The sequence below is a fragment of the Chanos chanos genome, chromosome 2, assembly GCF_902362185.1.
Source record: "Chanos chanos chromosome 2, fChaCha1.1, whole genome shotgun sequence".
Lineage (NCBI taxonomy): Eukaryota > Metazoa > Chordata > Actinopteri > Gonorynchiformes > Chanidae > Chanos > Chanos chanos.
This window is the reverse complement of record NC_044496.1, coordinates 59,188,286-59,205,632: the sequence shown is the minus strand read 5'-3', so window position 1 is coordinate 59,205,632 and position 17,347 is coordinate 59,188,286. Positions and strand designations below refer to the sequence as shown.

General features: G+C 42.5%; 3 protein-coding genes across 3 annotated transcripts in view; 1 reads left to right on the top strand and 2 right to left on the bottom strand.

The window, feature by feature from the left end:
- The window catches only part of LOC115805130 (teneurin-1-like), a 133,649-nt gene extending 128,789 nt beyond the window's left edge, over positions 1–4,860 (top strand). The window contains exons 26-30 of the mRNA XM_030765610.1: positions 127–420; positions 669–1,056; positions 2,426–3,646; positions 3,880–4,022; positions 4,105–4,860. Coding sequence (XP_030621470.1) covers positions 127–420; positions 669–1,056; positions 2,426–3,646; positions 3,880–4,022; positions 4,105–4,860 — 2,802 coding nt within the window. The remainder of the gene's footprint in view (positions 1–126; positions 421–668; positions 1,057–2,425; positions 3,647–3,879; positions 4,023–4,104) is intronic.
- Positions 4,861–8,307: 3,447 nt separating this feature from the next.
- sh2d1ab (SH2 domain containing 1A duplicate b) lies at positions 8,308–10,475 on the bottom strand. The gene is made up of 3 exons (XM_030765609.1): positions 10,339–10,475; positions 9,894–9,957; positions 8,308–8,460 (listed from the first exon to the last, which is right to left on the bottom strand). Exons 1-3 carry the CDS (start codon positions 10,473–10,475, stop codon positions 8,308–8,310), a joined length of 354 nt encoding a protein of 117 aa, XP_030621469.1.
- Positions 10,476–12,379: 1,904 nt separating this feature from the next.
- LOC115828375 (type-2 angiotensin II receptor-like) lies at positions 12,380–14,487 on the bottom strand. The gene is made up of 2 exons (XM_030792337.1): positions 14,432–14,487; positions 12,380–13,732 (listed from the first exon to the last, which is right to left on the bottom strand). The coding sequence occupies exon 2, from the start codon at positions 13,701–13,703 to the stop codon at positions 12,624–12,626; it is 1,080 nt and encodes a 359-aa protein (XP_030648197.1). The 5' UTR covers positions 13,704–13,732; positions 14,432–14,487; the 3' UTR covers positions 12,380–12,623.
- Between the last annotated feature and the right edge of the window lie 2,860 nt (positions 14,488–17,347).

Below are 17,347 nucleotides of genomic sequence, written 5' to 3'. Positions count from 1 at the left end.
TAACACTGTAAAACAACCTCATTAACACTGTAAAACAGTGTTGTGTTTTATCACCTTGTTTGTTCTAAATCTGTGTCTTTTCCTCCTGTGGTAGCTTAACTGACACCACCCTGTTATTGTGTTTAGGCTCATAACAGAAATCTGCTGTCCATAGACTTTGACCAGGCCACACGAGTGGGCAAGATTTATGATGACCACCGCAAATTTACCCTCAGGATTCACTATGATGCACTTGGCCGCCCTATTCTGTGGTCACCCAGCACTAAATATACTGAAGTGAATGTCACTTATTCTTCTTCGGGCCTCGTAACCAACGTTCAGCGAGGAAACTGGTCTGAGCGGCTGGAGTACGACAGCGGTAGGGTTGTGTCCAGAGCCTGGGTCAGTGGCAAAATCTGGAGCTACTCATTTGTGGAAAAGGTCCTTACAAACTTTGGACATTACTGCTTGTTTGTTTATTTAGATATGTTCAACATTCGGAACTTTAGGGGCCAGTGAATCAACTATTTTATTTCCCTACAAACTCTTTTGATTAACAAAAGAGCCAGTGTTCCGAGAACAAGTGTTAAAAACACCAGTCACTTAAAGACTTATCATTTTCCATGTTGTTAAAGTTAAAGACTTATCATTTTCCATATTGTTAAAGTATTTCTTTCATCCCTCTACAGTCAGTTATGCTGCTTCTGCATAGCCAGCGTAGGTATGTCTTTGAGTACGACCAGGCCGACCGGCTGCTGGCCGTTACCATGCCCAGCATGGTACGGCACAGTCTGCAGTCCATGCTGTCCGTGGGCTACTACCGAAACATCTACAGCCCCCCCGACAGCAAGGCCTCCATCATTCAAGACTTTGCCCGAGACGGACGCCTGCTGCAGACGCTGTACCTGGGCACCGGCAGGCGCATCATCTATAAATACACCAAACAGGCCCGACTCGCGGAAATCCTCTACGACACGACTCTGGTTACATTTACTTATGACGACTCCTCCGGCCTGATCAAAACCATTCACCTAATGCACGAAGGCTTCGTCTGCACAATCAGATACAGGCAAACGGGTCAGTTTTCATTTTTACACCTGCAGCATCACCACTGTTCTCAGAATTTGCCTCTATGTACTGACTATAAGTAATACTGAGAGGAAATAATAAGGAAGTAATGACACGTGATGAAAGTGTAAATATAGCGTTGCTAAGGTAACCCTGTTTTGTTTTCTAGACAACCCACTGTGTGTGAGAAACAGGCCAATGGTAGAATGTAAAGTGCCTTTAGCACTCATTTGTTTCGTATTTACTCAGCCATAGTTGGATCATCTGTGTCGATCTCCCTGGTGCACGGCCTTGACAGGCATAAAACCTGTTTCGCCTCCCATTCTTGTAATGAAGGTCCCTCAGTGTACAAGGAGATATCATTTAATCCTAGCTATGAACTGACACAGCCTGTTCATCTCTCCTAAAGTTATCATGAGCTCACATGTTTATTAAATCCATTTCGATATGTGCTGCAAACCACCGCCGCATAACCCTGTTCAGAAGTGCTAATAACTTTAGCTCCAGTGTGGAAAAAACCTTGGTTTCACAAACTCTGACCTAGTTAGCAGCAGTTTGACGTGACTCATGACTCATGGTATTGAAAAGCATTCCCTTCAGCTCAGGAGCACTGCTCTTCTGTCAGAACGGCTCACGGTGGTTCCCCTTGGTCAGGAGCAGCTAATCTCCGCTCCACAGAGGCTCTCTTACTAGTTTATCAATTTGTCCTCTGAAGGAATTTGATTTAACCTTCCCTTAACTGATCAGACATTTTATTCTGACAAACATCTTTTGAGAGATAACGCTGGATGTTGCCTGAAAAAAGCTGGAGGGGGAGATGTGTAAGAATGCTGGCGCAGATGAACTGTGTCTTGTAAAGAAGAATTCTTTGTGTTCACTGGGCTAACCCTTTGCTTTCTGGCAGTCTTCTTCATGCATGTTATTCATGGATATATTTTATGTGTGGATGTCCATGAACTGGAATCATACACTACTTCAGTAGCAAAGAGTAATTTCATTGCCGTGTAATTCATTTTATGGCAAGCTATGGTTCCTAATAGCAAAGGGAAACAGATACAAGCATATGCTATAACGGCTAATAGAAGCATGACTTATGATCAGACCACATTGACTTCCTAATCACAGCTATTGTTGCTCTGTTTAGATCGAAGACTGTATTTCACAATGTAATGACTTCATACTGTTTCTTTTATTGTCTGCTGATTACAGCTAAACATCAAATAATAATAACTCATACAGATGACGTGCTGTTCCAAGCGTAACTGGATTTGATTTCCAAAACAGATTAATGAAATCTGCATTTGCTGCTCAGATAAAAAATATCAGCTCAGAGCTCTTAATAAAGAATTGTTTCAGAGTGTAATGTGTCCCTTTACAGGTCCGCTGGTTGGCCGTCAGATTTTCCGCTTCAGTGAAGAGGGGCTGGTTAATGCTCGTTTTGACTACAGTTACAATAATTTCAGAGTAACCAGCATGCAGGCCATGATCAACGAAACACCACTGCCTATCGACCTGTACCGTTACGTGGACGTCTCCGGTCGCATCGAACAATTTGGCAAGTTCAGCGTCATCAGTTACGACCTCAACCAGGTTATTACCACTCACACCATGAAGCACACCAAGATCTTTAATGCGTACGGCCAAGTGATCGAGGTCCAGTATGAAATACTTAAGGCCATTGCTTATTGGATGACAGTACAGTATGACAACATGGGCCGCACCGTTGCCTGTGACATCAGAGTCGGAGTGGACGGCAACATCACTCGCTACTCCTATGAGTACGACGCCGACAGCCAGCTCCAGACCGCGTCGGTAAACGACCGGCCACTCTGGCGCTACAGCTACGACCTGAACGGCAACATGAACCTCCTGAGCCACGGCACCAGCGCGCGGCTAACGCCACTTCGTTATGATCTGCGTGATCGTATCACCAGACTGGGCGAAGTCCAGTACAAGGTGGATGATGATGGCTTTCTGCGCATGCGAGGCAATGACATGTTCCACTACAACTCAAACGGACTGCTGACCAAGGTGTACAACAAGGCGTCAGAGCAGAGCGTTCACTATCGTTACGATGGCCTGAGTCGGCGAGTGGCCAGCCGCTCCAGCGGAGGGCAGCACCTGCAGTTCTTCTACGCGGACTTGGCCAACCCCACCAGAATCACCCACATGTACAACCACAGCAGTTCTGAGATCACATCCCTGTACTATGACCTTCAGGGCCATGTCATTGCCATGGAGCTCAGCAGCGGGGAGGAGTACTACGTGGCCTGCGACACCACAGGCACTCCCCAAGCTATTTTCAGCAGCCGTGGAAAAATAGTGAAGGAAATCCTTTACACTCCATACGGGGACATTTACCGAGACTCCAACCCCTCATTCCAGCTCATCATCGGCTTCCATGGAGGCCTCTACGACCCCGTGACCAGATTGGTGCATTTTGGAAAAAGAGACTACGATGTAGTGGCCGGCCGTTGGACCGCTCCAAACTATGAAGTGTGGACGGAACTCAGCACCAACCCAAAGCCTTTTAACCTGTATGCCTTTAAAAACAACTGCCCAGTGGGAACCATTGAGGAGGTGACACAGTTCACAACTGGTAAAAGCTCATTTCACAATTTCAGTAGTGGAAACTGACTTCAGTGTCCATATACCTGTTTTTTACACTGTGACCAATAAACACCTATGCTGAAACTTCTGTTATATATGTCCTAAATTAGTGAGCTTTATAAGGATATTTTCAGATTTCACTTGAAATGGGATAAATTGTATGTCACAAGAATTTATGTCTATTCAGTTTTGCTAATCCACTGTCTGTATATTTATTATCAGATATTGGCAGCTGGCTGCAGCTGTTTGGTTTTCAGCTGCATAACGTGGTTCCTGGTTTTCCTAAGCCAGATGGAGCTGGCACAGAGCAGACCTATGAGCTCAGAAAAACTCAGACCAAAACTCAGGATTGGGACTCCAGTAAGGTGAGTGCAGTCAGAGACTCTGTTGGCTGATTGGGTGTGATGTTTGCTGACTGAGATGAGTAACCAGCTGTACACTCTGCAGGTGGTTCTGGGGATCCAGTGTGAGCTCCAGAGGCAGCTGAGGACTTTTATATCTCTGGATCGTTTACCCATGACCTCACCTGTTGGGTCCACAGGGCAGTGCACCAACCAAATGCCACACTTCTCCACCTTTTCCTCAATCTTCGGCAAGGGTGTCAAATTCGCCATCAAAAACGGCATGGCCTCAGCTGACATCATCGGTGTTGCTAGTGAGGACAGCCGACGCATTGCTACCATCTTACATGGAGCTGTCTACCTAACTGGGTTACATTTTACAGTGGATGGCCTAGACACACACCACTTCGTCAAGCTGGGCCCCTTGGAAGAGGACTTGGCGGTCATGGGAAATATCGGCGGTGGCCGTATCTTAGAGAACGGCGTCAATGTGACTGTATCGCAGATGACCATGACGGCGGCAGGCAGGACTAGGCGGCTCGCTGACATTCAGCTCCAGCAGGGGGCACTGTGTCTGAATGTGCGTTACGGTGCCTCTGCGGAGGAGACCAAGGAGCATGTTTTAGAGCTGGCCAGACAGAGGGCAGTGGACCAAGCTTGGGCCCATGAGCAAGCCCGGCTCCTGGAGGGAGACGAGGGGAGCCGTCCCTGGACAGAGGCGGAGCGGCAGCTGATACTGTCCAGCGGGAAAGTGGCCGGTTACGATGGTTACTTCGTCCTCTCTGTGGAACAGTACCTGGAGATGGCCGACAGTGCCAACAACATACATTTCATGAGACAAAGCGAGATAGGCCGCAGGTAACAGTGGATTGACCACGCCTGCTGGCTCCCCACCAAAGACTGCCTGTTTTTACATACCCACCAGTTTCTCATACCGTTTATATGAATCACAAGCAAGATTGGGGGGAGCGTTTCCCAGCTGCCTTTAACTGTGACAAATGATGGTATTTTATTATTGTTTGATGTTTCATTTATAAAGTGGCACAAAAAGTTTTGTTTTCTCTGTGGCTTTAGCTTTTCTATGTGGAGGTGACCTTTGACCTCCAGCATCACGGTGTTGACTATTAATCCTGCTCGGTATTTGGCACTACAGAAACAATGGCCATGGCATAGGATTGGTACACTGGTTATGGCATAGGATTGGTACAGACTGGTTATGGCATTGGAGGATTATTGGCAGAGGATTATTCTTGTACTTATGTCAAGGTTGAAAAGTTTTTATTTTGGTTGTGACAGTACATGATCACCCCGGAATAACATAGTTTACACTTTGCGTAAGAGAGGCCTTGTCAATTTTTCACCTTCTAACCAACTGGACACTGTACGCTCTGACTCTGAGGCACTGCCCCACAACATTCATGCCCTGTGTTGGAATGACATGCATATGCTTCAGTGAATAATCTGTAAATATCAGTTGCATTAAAAAATGTTAAGGAAGTGCTGAAAATGTGAAGTAGATTAATTCATGCAGCTGTGTTAGTACTGTAAATGGATAGATGCAGGTACACTTTTTCAAAAAACTACAAATGCTATTAAACTATCTGCCCTGGATCTGTGACTGTAAAGAATTCTGATGCTCCTTAAAGCTGTTGCGAGTGACTGACATTGTGATGAGTTGAACTGAAACTAGCACCTTTCCACAGCCATGCAGCAAAGGAACTGCATGCGTCTCTGTGAGTGTGTGATCCCACAGTGAAAAAAAGAAAATGCTGTACACTTACAAACAGCCCCCTATAGACCACAGCCAAAACCCAATAGATCATACTGAGTCTTGTCAAAGAAGCACTTCAAGCCAAGACAGAAAACCACATGCTATGGCACAGGGCTGTGTGATTGTGTCACAAAGACAGATGACAATATATATACACTGAGTACTGAAAAAAAAAATCTGTTTACCTAACTTCACCTCTGCGCTAAACAAAAATGTTATAAAATGATAAAAAAGATTATTATATATCATAGTCATTTCACACTCCATACTTAATAATCAGATACCTTTTTCTTTACATGGTACTGGAGCCTTTTGTTCGATTTCGGCTAAATTTTACAAGAATGTCAGCGGCGGGTTTTGGAGCAGCTGTGTGGTGAGTTTTAGGTGCAGTGTGAATTACAGACTATGTTATGTTAGACGGTGTTACAGAATCTATTACGTTCTACTACGTATGTTATAGCGTTGTGTTCTAGACTAAATCAAAGCTAGTTTGGTTGCTGACGGCTCAGTAAAGGGATTCAGTTTATGGTTATGCAGGAGAGAATGCTACTTTCCAACTCTAAAGCTAGAGGATCGTTATGTGGTCTGAGGAGACAGAAACCATTATGATCACTATCTCTGTCTAACTGAAAAAGCCTCAGTTCACCACCATTGCATGCCACAGAACACACCTCCGTGCTACTGACAAGACAATAAGGTTTATTCCACTGTCCCACAAGACTGAAATCTAGAATTGCCAAATTGTAAAATGTCACTTTGTACTCGTCAGCATCCTTGAAAAAGTGTGACAGCCAGACAAGGAGAGACAAAGACATTAGTAGGGAACCTGTGTCCTAAATAGACAAGCCTGAATCTGTCTGAATTCCTTGTTGCCGCTATGCTAATTGTACCTTAATCTGTTGATATGGGGAGAGCCCCTCATTGGCTGATGAGAGCGTTGTATTTATCTGTTGGCAGACGTTGGACAAGCACCAGAGTGCAGAGCCCTGAGACGTGACACATTCCACATAGATGACAGTTCTACATTCTCAAAGCTGTTGCACAAATACCATTTTTACTCACAGCGTTGCTCTGTGTGTGAACTTTATTCATCTGATTGTATTTCTTACGCTGATTAACTGACAAAATGCAGTGGATGAAAAACGGAATAGGAATTCTACCTTGAGCTGTGTTTGGACTGCTGGGTCTCTTTGTTGTGAATTGTTTGCTGAAATATTTGTAAATGAGTGTATCATATGTGTTTAACATCTATGTTAAAAATGTCATAAAAAACCTATTTCTGTCTGACACTCCTCAGCAGTTCTGCTGTGTTAATTTTTAAATCTTCTCTCTCAGCAGCCAGTCTGACCGACGCTCAAATCTCAGTGTAAATATCTGAAACCATTAATATCCACAATGTAGAAAATCAGTGGAAATGGAGCCTTTTGATTCTATGTGATACGGCTGCATTTGCTCCTAAGCCTCAACATGGGCAGAATATTGAGGGCACGGTTGCTAGGAGACTCTGTGTTCTTCCTGTGCAGGGTGCCGTGCAGATAGAGTGAGACAGTATGGAGTAATACAGTATGCCTTCAGTGAAAACATTTGTCTGATTTTTTTGTCGTTGCCCCAAGTCCAACTTGGGCTTTGGCTCCGAGCAAAATGTGTTTTAGACAGGGAGTATGTTCTTTGAGAAGTGGTTGGTTATCACATAATTTTCCAGACAAAGCTCTGTACACATATTTTACCATATATCTGAGAAATATACTCAAGGATGCATTTATTCAGACTTATAATAATATTGTACAATATCTGTCTCTTTTACAGAAAAAACAGAGAGCATAATTAAACTATTTGCTGTCTTCAAAGAGCAAGTTTATCTAAGGTGTCAGTCTAATGTTGGTTGACATGGTCTGTCTATCTGTTTGTGTCTCATATAGAACAGGTTGTTAGTGACCTTTTATCAATTAAATAATCTTTTTTTTCCCTTAAGTTTAGGATAATTGCAATTTATACTGCAACGTAAAATACAGTAATGATTTTTTTTTAATCATCAAGTCTTTTTTAACACAAATATTGTTAAATTAAATAAATTAAATTAAATTAAACAATTTCCATAATTTAGAAATTTATTAAAAAATAGACATTTTTTCATTGATGTTTTGGGACAGAGTCATTCTGAATGATTACAAATTCCAAATAACACTAAATATGATGATTTAAAAATGTTAAAAGGAAAAAATGATTTTATGTATTGTCATGAAAAATGACTATTCTACTAAGATTTGAGCAAAAGAAAACTGAACAAAAACAAAAGAAAATCTAATCAGAGTCAAAGAGGCAGGTACATTTTTGATTACATTTTAGAGACTGTCCCCATATAATGTGTCACACAGTCTATGTAAGAGATCACATAAGGCAGTGATGACACTGCTGTACAGACTCACAGCCACTGAGACAGTTGTAAAACAAATCCAAACTCAAATCAAGGTGCAGCAGTCACCTGTGCTTCAGACTGCATTCACCTGCATCTCGTCTGTGATCCCACAGTGTTGCTCGCTATAGCTCTTGCTCACTGGGTTGGCTGTGGCAGTTTTTCTGAGCGAGGACAGGATAGAGAAGTGGCATAGCAAGGCCCTGGTCTGGCTTCTCAAAAGCACTTATTAAGTTCTTAACCTTTCGAAACAGACGCTTCCGTTGTCCAGGGGCCGTCTGAAAGAAACACACATAAAATTATTCACTGTCACATGATCTTCTGCAGACCATCTGCAACAGAAAGTTTGCTCTCTCAGTGAGAAGCATAAACCACACACACACACGTACACACATGCACTCACACACACACACACACACACACATGCACTCACACACATGCACGCACATGAAAAAAAAAACACTTGCACCAAAACCTGCAAACTCAGGCTGCAGCATGGTTCAGTCACAGCGGGGCATAGTGTTTATGGGCTCATATCTGCTTTTTCATATCTAGTTTCATCTGTTTTCTCCCCTATGAAATGACATTCATTCACTGTAGAAACAGTGATTACGGTGTGTGTGTCTGTGTGTGTGTGTGGGGGGGGGGGTGCCTGCCGGTGTGAATTACACCCACCCGTGACATGCTGTGTGGAATCTGTGGTTTTCTCCTCTGAGGTCTAGAGACGGCATGAGAGTACAATTTAGCTCTTTGATGTGACTGGGGGTCTGGCAACTGAACAGAGCTGCACGTTCTGTGTCTCCACGGCGACAGTCACGAGAATTCAGGCCTGTCTCCTCATACTTATCACCATAGTTAATAAGATTTTTCCACATTTCATTTGACTAATGCAATACATTTTCACTGAAAATCATTAAGGAGTGCTGGTTTACTGGTATAAACACAGTGACCAGGTGATAACTATAAGTCATACAGTCCCACTTTGATTTAAACCTTTTATCTTTGTTCATTATTGTGTAAACTATTGTTCCTTGACATGTTGTCATAATGCCAACCTCATGAATATTAATTTAGAATATGAAATAGAGATGTGTCTGTGCCACTGTCGTCAATGCTATACATTCAGGAGATGGAGATACAACATAGAGTCTTTTTTTTTTCCCGTTTCATATTGTGTCGGAACTTCAGGACGCTACAACCGCCTTATTACAGCTTTAAGATTCCTCTTCCCAGATTCGTTTTTTTTCTTTTATTTTGTATTTTGTATTATTTTGTATTTTGTGTTTATTTTGTATTTTGTCTAGATTCAGCGGAGACACAGGTTATCCTGGTCCATTGCTTAAATTTGGCTAATGCTCTATGCATTTTCTGAAAATTTAGTGAAATATTTTTGAAGAGTTTTATGACCTTCGAAGTTTGATGGTGTTCTTTCAAATAGTTTACCTGTCATTTCAGAGGTTGAAATGCGGTGGATGTCTGTGCAGGTGAGGAATTCCCTGACCCTGTGCTCTCAGTAGTGCTGTGCTAATGAGCCATGTCTGGATACGGAGCATTATCGTTGTGGTAACGCTGTGTTTGTGGCAGTGAATTGGTTCTGTAGCCCTGTCTTTTTTTTTCTGTCTTTTTGAGCAGCTGCCTATGGAACGCGTGCTTTGATTGGGGTTTTTTGTGTGTGGAAGAGGCCGTGAAAGGGCCACTGTTAATGCCTCACCTCTGCAGCCCAGGAGCCCCCGTCATCCTGATACACTCTGTAGGTGTAGACGTTGCCTTTACACCTGCCAAAGCAAAGCCGGCGACCGTGAGACGCATCCCTCAGAGAAAAGCCTCCTTTTAAAAGGTAGCGAGAATCTAACACACTCCTGACACAGACTTCTCTCATGTCCTGCAGTCCCCAGGAATTGTGATTTTTTTTCTCTAATAATTGTTGATTATTTTCAACTCAAAACTCAAAACAATAATAAATTAAGTCATAAAACATGAGAATATGACAGAGCATTTTAAGGGATTTTGGAGGAGAAACAAAAGCATAATAAGCTAAGATGCACCTTTTTTTTACATTTATTTATTTTTTGCTGTCTGTAATTCTTCTCCTACATTATGTCTGCAGGGAAGCGGTTCAGTAAGTAATATTGCTAGAGGAATTGTTGGTCACTTACAGGACACAGAGGCAGAAGGCACCGGGAACACTCTCGCTATTTCGGATTAAGTAGCTGCCATCCCTGCCGGCCTGTCCCAGCCTTCTCTCGCACGTCTCTCGGCTGATGGCCCCGTGATAAACAGGCACCGAATCCATTATGCTGCTCTGTGAACTGCTCTCACATACCCCTAAAACGACTTACGTGTATTTGTTCCTTTGGCAGGAAATGATGAAATAGACAGGAAACAACATCAAAGTCAAAAGACTAAATTTTCCGCAACAATGGTTAATGCACGTGGAAAAAGTCTGTTAAACAGCTTCTGTGAGGGTGTGTTTATCTCAGACCTGCCAGTCTTGTCTTACAGAGTCACTAAAGCACCAAACGGTTGCTTAAAAATTGACAAATTGTCATGAATTGTGTATTTACAGCTCCGCTAGCACATAGAACATTTATACACATCTTTAAGACACACAGTGTTTTTCTCTCCTTTTTTGATATGCGGAGTTCTGGCTCTAAAAAACAATAAAACAATCTTTATCCTCCATATGTGTCATCCCAACGGTAAAAAAACTGGACAGAGTCATCTTTATCCTCCAAATGTGTCATCCCCACGGTGAAAAAAGCACACTATAGCTTTGATTTGTGCAGTTTGACTGTAAAAAGACAGCATCTGGTTGAAATGTTATTGATCTGCAATACAATGAAAACACACTGAGAAACCTAGATAATCTCCCTATACACTGTAAAGCTAGGACATATTCATAACATATAATATACTCTCCTGTGTTGCCTAGTTAAAAGACAAATGAAAGTAAATGAATTCATTTATTTTCTTTTTGTTTTTTCATTGTTCTTTTTTTGGTCCTCATGCCATTATGGAGAGTTTTCCTTATCGAGTGAAACTCAGGGCTGACTTTGAAAGTCATGAATATTTTTTCATGAATTTGCTACAGTGGTATTTTTGTGGCATGGATCCATATATGGTCGTGTCTCACTGGAGATTCTGTTGAGGGAAATGATTGATATTGCTGGAATGTTTCAAAGCGTTAAGCTCCAGGTTAACTGACACACTGAGATTATCAGATTTCATCTTTAGGAACATTTATCTTGTGTTCAAAGCTGCCAGCAGAGATTGGTGGTGGTGGTGGTGGTGTGTGTGTGTGTGTGTGTGTGTGTTTGTGTGTGTGTGTGTGTGTGTGTGTGTGTTTGTGTATGCCTTTTGTCTCCCTCTGCTGGTCATGATGTGGAACACACCTGCTGAAAGCGGCCATGGGGTGATTAATAACTGGTTGAGTTTGAGGTGTGTTTTTAATGTGCCTTTGTGTTACAGAATCAGAACAAGGGAAAACCCAGATTAAAACAGTTCATGTTCAATTCAAGCACATTTTCTGACTGCAGTGAAACTAGAGAGAAAGCAATCTGTTTAAGCTATTGTGTCAGAAAATGTCAGGTTATCAACATCAGTTCTTGGGAACCCGGTCCTTTGAATATAGCCGTACTTACAGAACTTACCGTGTTTGCAAAACTTTCAATTCCTTGGCCTATGTCTGATTGACAGTTTCTGCTCTTTTCAGTAGTTACTGCAGTGTGTCCAACTGTCGCAATGACACAACCAGGACAGTTTTTGCTTTAAATGTTTTGAAGAATTAATTTTTTTACTTAAAGTCCTCTGCCTAAAGCGTTCAGGCACTCAGCCAGAGAACATTTATATTTTTTAACTGAAATGACAAATTTGAAATTCTGCAGTAAGATGAGACTCACACTGTGCCGTTAAAGACGACAGCTGAAAATGACATAAACGATTCCAGACGAGTATTTCACTGTCTGCATAAAGCTCTTAACACAAAACCTATTCTCTGGTTAAACGTTCAGGAATGCGTGGGGCTGGCTGACCCAAATCGGTTTCGTCTCCACTGTCACAGCCACAAAGAATTTAAACGTCACCATGGTTACAATGACGTCTAAATGATCACCGATATTCAATCACTGAAGAAAAATGCGTCCTTTATTTACGATGAGGCAGAGAGGGTTAATAATCATTACAGCACTGAGCCACACTGGCTTTATCAGCAAAAGACATCAGACTACGTTAGCTACTGATCAGAAACGGTTACATCATACAATATTTGCCTATGTAATTTTAGCAGTCTAACACTGACGCAGTTAAGAAGAAAAACAATTCTCAGTTGTCCATCTGCCGCCCACAGAACTCTCGCAGTCGTCTTTATGCCATGCTTTTTAATCTTCGCTTCACGGGAACGTAACGTTTTCTCGCTCTTGTCAGTGAAGGAGCCGCTCACGTCTCATGCCGCCCCGTGATCCAGCGGGCCCAGGTCCCGCATCTCATTCAGTTTCCTGGAGAAGGAGCTGAGTCTGGTGCTGAGGGAGTCTGGTCTCAGGCTGGAGCTGTGGCTCTGGTATATGCTGCTAAGCTGCCCGCGGAAGTGGTTGCCGACGAAGCAGTAGAGGAACGGGTTGATGGCGCTGTTGGAGAAGCCCAGGCAGAGGGTGAAGGGAAGTCCCAAGCTGACGGCCTCCTCCACCCAGCACACCTGCAGCGCCTCCATACTCATCAGAACCTCCAGGAAGGTCAAGACGTGAAAAGGGCCCCAGCAGAGGAAGAACGCCAGCACCACGGCCAACACCGTCTTCAGCACTTTGTCCAGGTTACCACTGCGTTTGTCTAGACCAGGAGCTCCAAGCAGATGGCGGGCAATGCTGCAGTAGCAGCTGCTGATGACCCCAAACGGTAAGAGGAAACCCAGGACATTCTTCATTAAAGCCAGTGCAACAAACCAGTTCTGGCCAGGATAATGTAAAACACAGGCACTGACACCCAGCTGTTGGATGTAGTGGGAGTCTCGGAATACGACAGCAGGGATGGAGATGAGGCCGGCCAGCACCCACAGCAGGCCGCTCAGGAGCCGAGCTCTGCACGGACGCCGGCAGCTCTGGGCCGTGAGAGGGTGCACGATGGCCAGGTAGCGGTCCATGCTCATGCAGGTGATGAAGAAGATGCTGGCGTATAGATTTAGAGTTAGAAGACCACCACACAGCTTACACATGAGCCCACCAAACAGCCACTGATAGTCCAGAGAGTAGTAAACCGCCCAGAAAGGCAAACTGAGGAGGAAGAGCAGGTCGGAGAGAGCCAGGTTGAGCATGTAGGTGTTTGCCACTGTATTACGGCAGGAGCCCTGGCAAAGAACCACCAGCACCAGCCCGTTGCCAAGGACGCCCAGGATGAAGATGATGCTGTAGATTGTTGGGATGAATATGTTCTGATGAGGAACCACAGAGATGTTGTGGCAGGTGGTACGGACCACAGACTCCTCCAACGATGTGTTTCCAAATGATACATTGAAAGGAAGTAATGCAGCCATGGTGATATTCTGAACACCTTTTTCTGAGTCTGCGAAGGGAAAAACGGACCATTTGTGCGATTTTCTGTCTGTCTAACCCTAACACTATTCTGTTCAATTCAAAAAATCACCAAGTTCCACTGTAGAATGTGCATTGCATTATTAAGCTCATTTTAATGATTATGGATTTCAGCATTATGACCTTGCCACTCTCTCTCTCAGTCTTTGGACTAAGGGATGTGCTATTTATCGCTAGTTTCTCATAGAGAGTTGTATACTCAGACTGGGGAAATACAAGTCAGTCGTTACATAATAGCAAGAGTGTAATTGACTCATGACTGTGAATGTGAATGTACAGTAAGAATATGACCTACATTTTATTAAACAAGTGAAATGAGAGAATGACTCATAAAATCAAACACAAATAACTGAATAACTACTGAATAACACATAACCAGACACAAGCAACATCAATGTTTCATTAACTGAAATGGGAAGAACGACTCAACTAGACAGTGTCCCCATAAACATATGGAATTAAAACATATTTATATGAAGCCATTTACCGTATATACAAAACCCTCTGAGACTGGACACGTTTTCCTCTTTACATTGTAATTTTCTTTCTTTCTTTCTTTCTTTCTTCTTTTAAAGCTTTCTTTAAGTTAATTTTGAATAGTTTAAAACATTTTTCTCTTTTCAAATTCTGACATAAGCTTGCATTTTACTAACACTGTACACAAAATTACCTTGTGCTTGAATTGCTGTCTTCTCTGTGGAAGCGTTTCACGTCTGTGTGGAGCTGTTCACAGTCACAGGGAGTTATATAGTCCCAGTCCGGCAGTCACAGGGAGTTATATAGTCCTAGTCTGGCAGCCACAGGGAACTGTCTGCAGTCGTCATCTGACTGGACGTTGCCTCTTGACTGACCGGCCTTTAAACACTCGGAGTGAGACACAAACCAAAATGAAATGCAAGATGAAAGGCTTTTCACTGTGACGAGACACACTGATGAACTCAGTCCTCTAGTTTATCAGCAACCAGGAATCTTCCGGCCGAACTGTCAATGAAGGATGCGAATGTTATACACTGATGTCCTGAACACAGACATTTACATTCAGAAATATGACACAGATTTGCCATTAGGTACATGTTGTATAAAAGGGGCCACTGGTGTGCTAAATTACACAGATGTTTTTTCTTCCGTTTGGTTTAAGCTGTGAAATAATAATGCCAAGCCGAGGGAAGTGAACATCCTAGCACAGCAGATCCTCTCCAGTGGTTTTCATTAAATGTTCCACTAAAATGCAGTGTTTAGTTCAGTGTGTCTGGTTACAGCCCCAAACCTTTGATCGTTAATGCATGACAGCTTAGATGATGTATCAGTTACATAATGTCAAATATTACTGAATCTGATAATGTCTTTAACCAACAATAATGATGAAAAATTGTCAGCTTTTAAATGTGAAGTCGGAAAAGTGTCTTCCTGGACCAAAGCCAGTTTTTATGGGTTAAATACCAAGCTTCCACTGAGAAGACTTTAGGGGTCAAAAGGAGGCTGAGCGGGAACAGGACTGCTGACGGAGAGGGAGGAGGGAGTACAACATAAAAGTGCTCCAAACCACAGGGAGTAGGAATAAATGAATGAAAGTCATGGTCTGGCTGAAAGGAGGTTTCTGTCATCAAACACAACTCAAAGCTTTTCCTTTTACATCTTTTAGTATTACTGAATAGAGTAGAATAGAATAGAATAGAGTAGAGTAGAGTAGAATAGAATAGAATAGAATAGAATAGAGTAGAATAGAATAGAATAGAATAGAGTAGAATAGAATAGAATAGAATAGAATAGAATAGAATAGAGTAGAATAGAATAGAATAGAATAGAGTAGAGTAGAATAGAGGTCATAGCCGACATCCTGGTGTTTGGTATATGGCTGGGCAGGATATCTTTCCCCTCATAACCTTCATGAGCCTGAATAATTGTGTTAATTCTCACCCCCACCAAAAAGAATCCATAACTACACGTTGAATCGGAGGGAGTGTGAAGGCCTTGAACAGTTGCCAGATTCTGTTTTGCACAGACAACCTGGACGATCCTATTGACTTTGACTATCTACTAGTCACTTTCACAAACCAGGATAGTCTGACAGCACAATCAGTATCAATGTGTATTGCACATTTACCCCCACATCCAACACTGGTTAACTAACCCAAACTCCTCCAAGAAGACAAATATAAAACACGCTACATTTTGAGTGAAATGATTCTGAAAATATTACATTACCATTCTGAAGAATGAAAGAGTCATGAGTTGAATTCATGAGTTAATGAGGAATGGTCGTTCCATACGTGACAAGGCCGGGGGACGAGAAGAGCAGTGGGTCAGAGGGCACAGGGTCGTGGACTCCTAGTGCAGTGGTTGTGTGGCCTGGCTGATGCAGGCCCTGCAGTGCACTATCTGTTCCAGAGACATGAGAAATCACAAGTCTGGAACATGTACATACCCTGCCTGTCTAATTTTGTACTGTTAGTTTTTACTGGTGATAAGCCAGGCAAGTTTGCCTCTTAATAATGACTTGATGTCGGAGTGTCAGACTGGACATCCCCACCCCTTTTGGCTGGCCTATGGAAAGAGATTTTTGCAGAGGGAGGAGAGAGCTGTTCTGCCCTGATCCTGGTCCAGTCGGCTGATTCTGTCGACCCTGAGCCGTGATGGACCGGTCCAGTCCATGCTGACATTACATTATGACTTTTGCTAAAAACATTCTCTGCACCAGCAGTTGGTATAAATAAAGAAAAGAAAGAATGAAACGAAACAATTTTAACAGTTGGTATAAATAAAGAAAAGAAAAAATAAAATGAAACTAAAATGAGTTTAAAATGAAACTAAAATGAGTTTTAACAGGTTCAGGAAAGTTATGCTACCTGTGGAACATAACTTAAATGATAAAACACATATTTCTCTCAGAGTGAACTGTCTTCATTTTCAGGCGCTCAGTGCAGTCCAGTCAGTTTCTTGGTTCATCTAGCGAAGAAGCTGCATCCATTTATTCATTCGCAGCTTACACATCACAGCATAGCCATGGATTTTCCTCTGTTCAAGCATTAACAAAACCAAGAAATACAGAAACAATGTTTAATATTACAATAAACAAGCAGATGTTTTTTTAGCAAAGTTCAGAGGTCCATGTCTAATACTGGGGTGAGCTCTGGTCAAACAGACTTTGACAACTGGGTATTGACATATCTGTTACAACATGAGACTGTGTTAGGGTTCAGTCCAGAAAAACATGAAAAAAAGTTCAACTTCAAAGAATTCAATTATTGTATATTGTGCTGAGCAGACAATGTATATGCAATACAGACATATAGCTTTCTTATCTTGTAATACAAGATTTTCTAAATTTTCACACTTAAATGTCAGTCACCCTGTTACATATTAACATAAATTAGTACCAGACAAAAGTGTGTGACAAAACCCCATAAACTTCATATCAACATCCCACATGTCAATATTTAAACCAGTATGTTTCCTGGCCTGTTACAACAGTAATACCTTACTCAGATCTAGCGGTGTTTCCTGGCCTGTTACAGCAGTAATACCTTACTCAGATCTAGCGGTGTTTCCTGGCCTGTTACAACAGTAATACTTTACTCAGATCTAG

What these genes read in the sequence shown, in the direction of transcription:
- LOC115828375 (XM_030792337.1), bottom strand. Translation starts at nt 13,703, where the DNA reads ATGGCTGCATTACTTCCTTTCAATGTATCATTTGGAAACACATCGTTG.
- sh2d1ab (XM_030765609.1), bottom strand. Translation starts at nt 10,475, where the DNA reads ATGGATTCGGTGCCTGTTTATCACGGGGCCATCAGCCGAGAGACGTGC. An exon ending in GCCTTCTGCCTCTGTGTCCT is followed by an intron (nt 9,958 to 10,338) that starts GTAAGTGACCAA and finishes TTGCTTTGGCAG; the next exon opens with GTGTAAAGGCAACGTCTACA. An exon ending in GGGGCTCCTGGGCTGCAGAG is followed by an intron (nt 8,461 to 9,893) that starts GTGAGGCATTAA and finishes TGTTTCTTTCAG; the next exon opens with ACGGCCCCTGGACAACGGAA.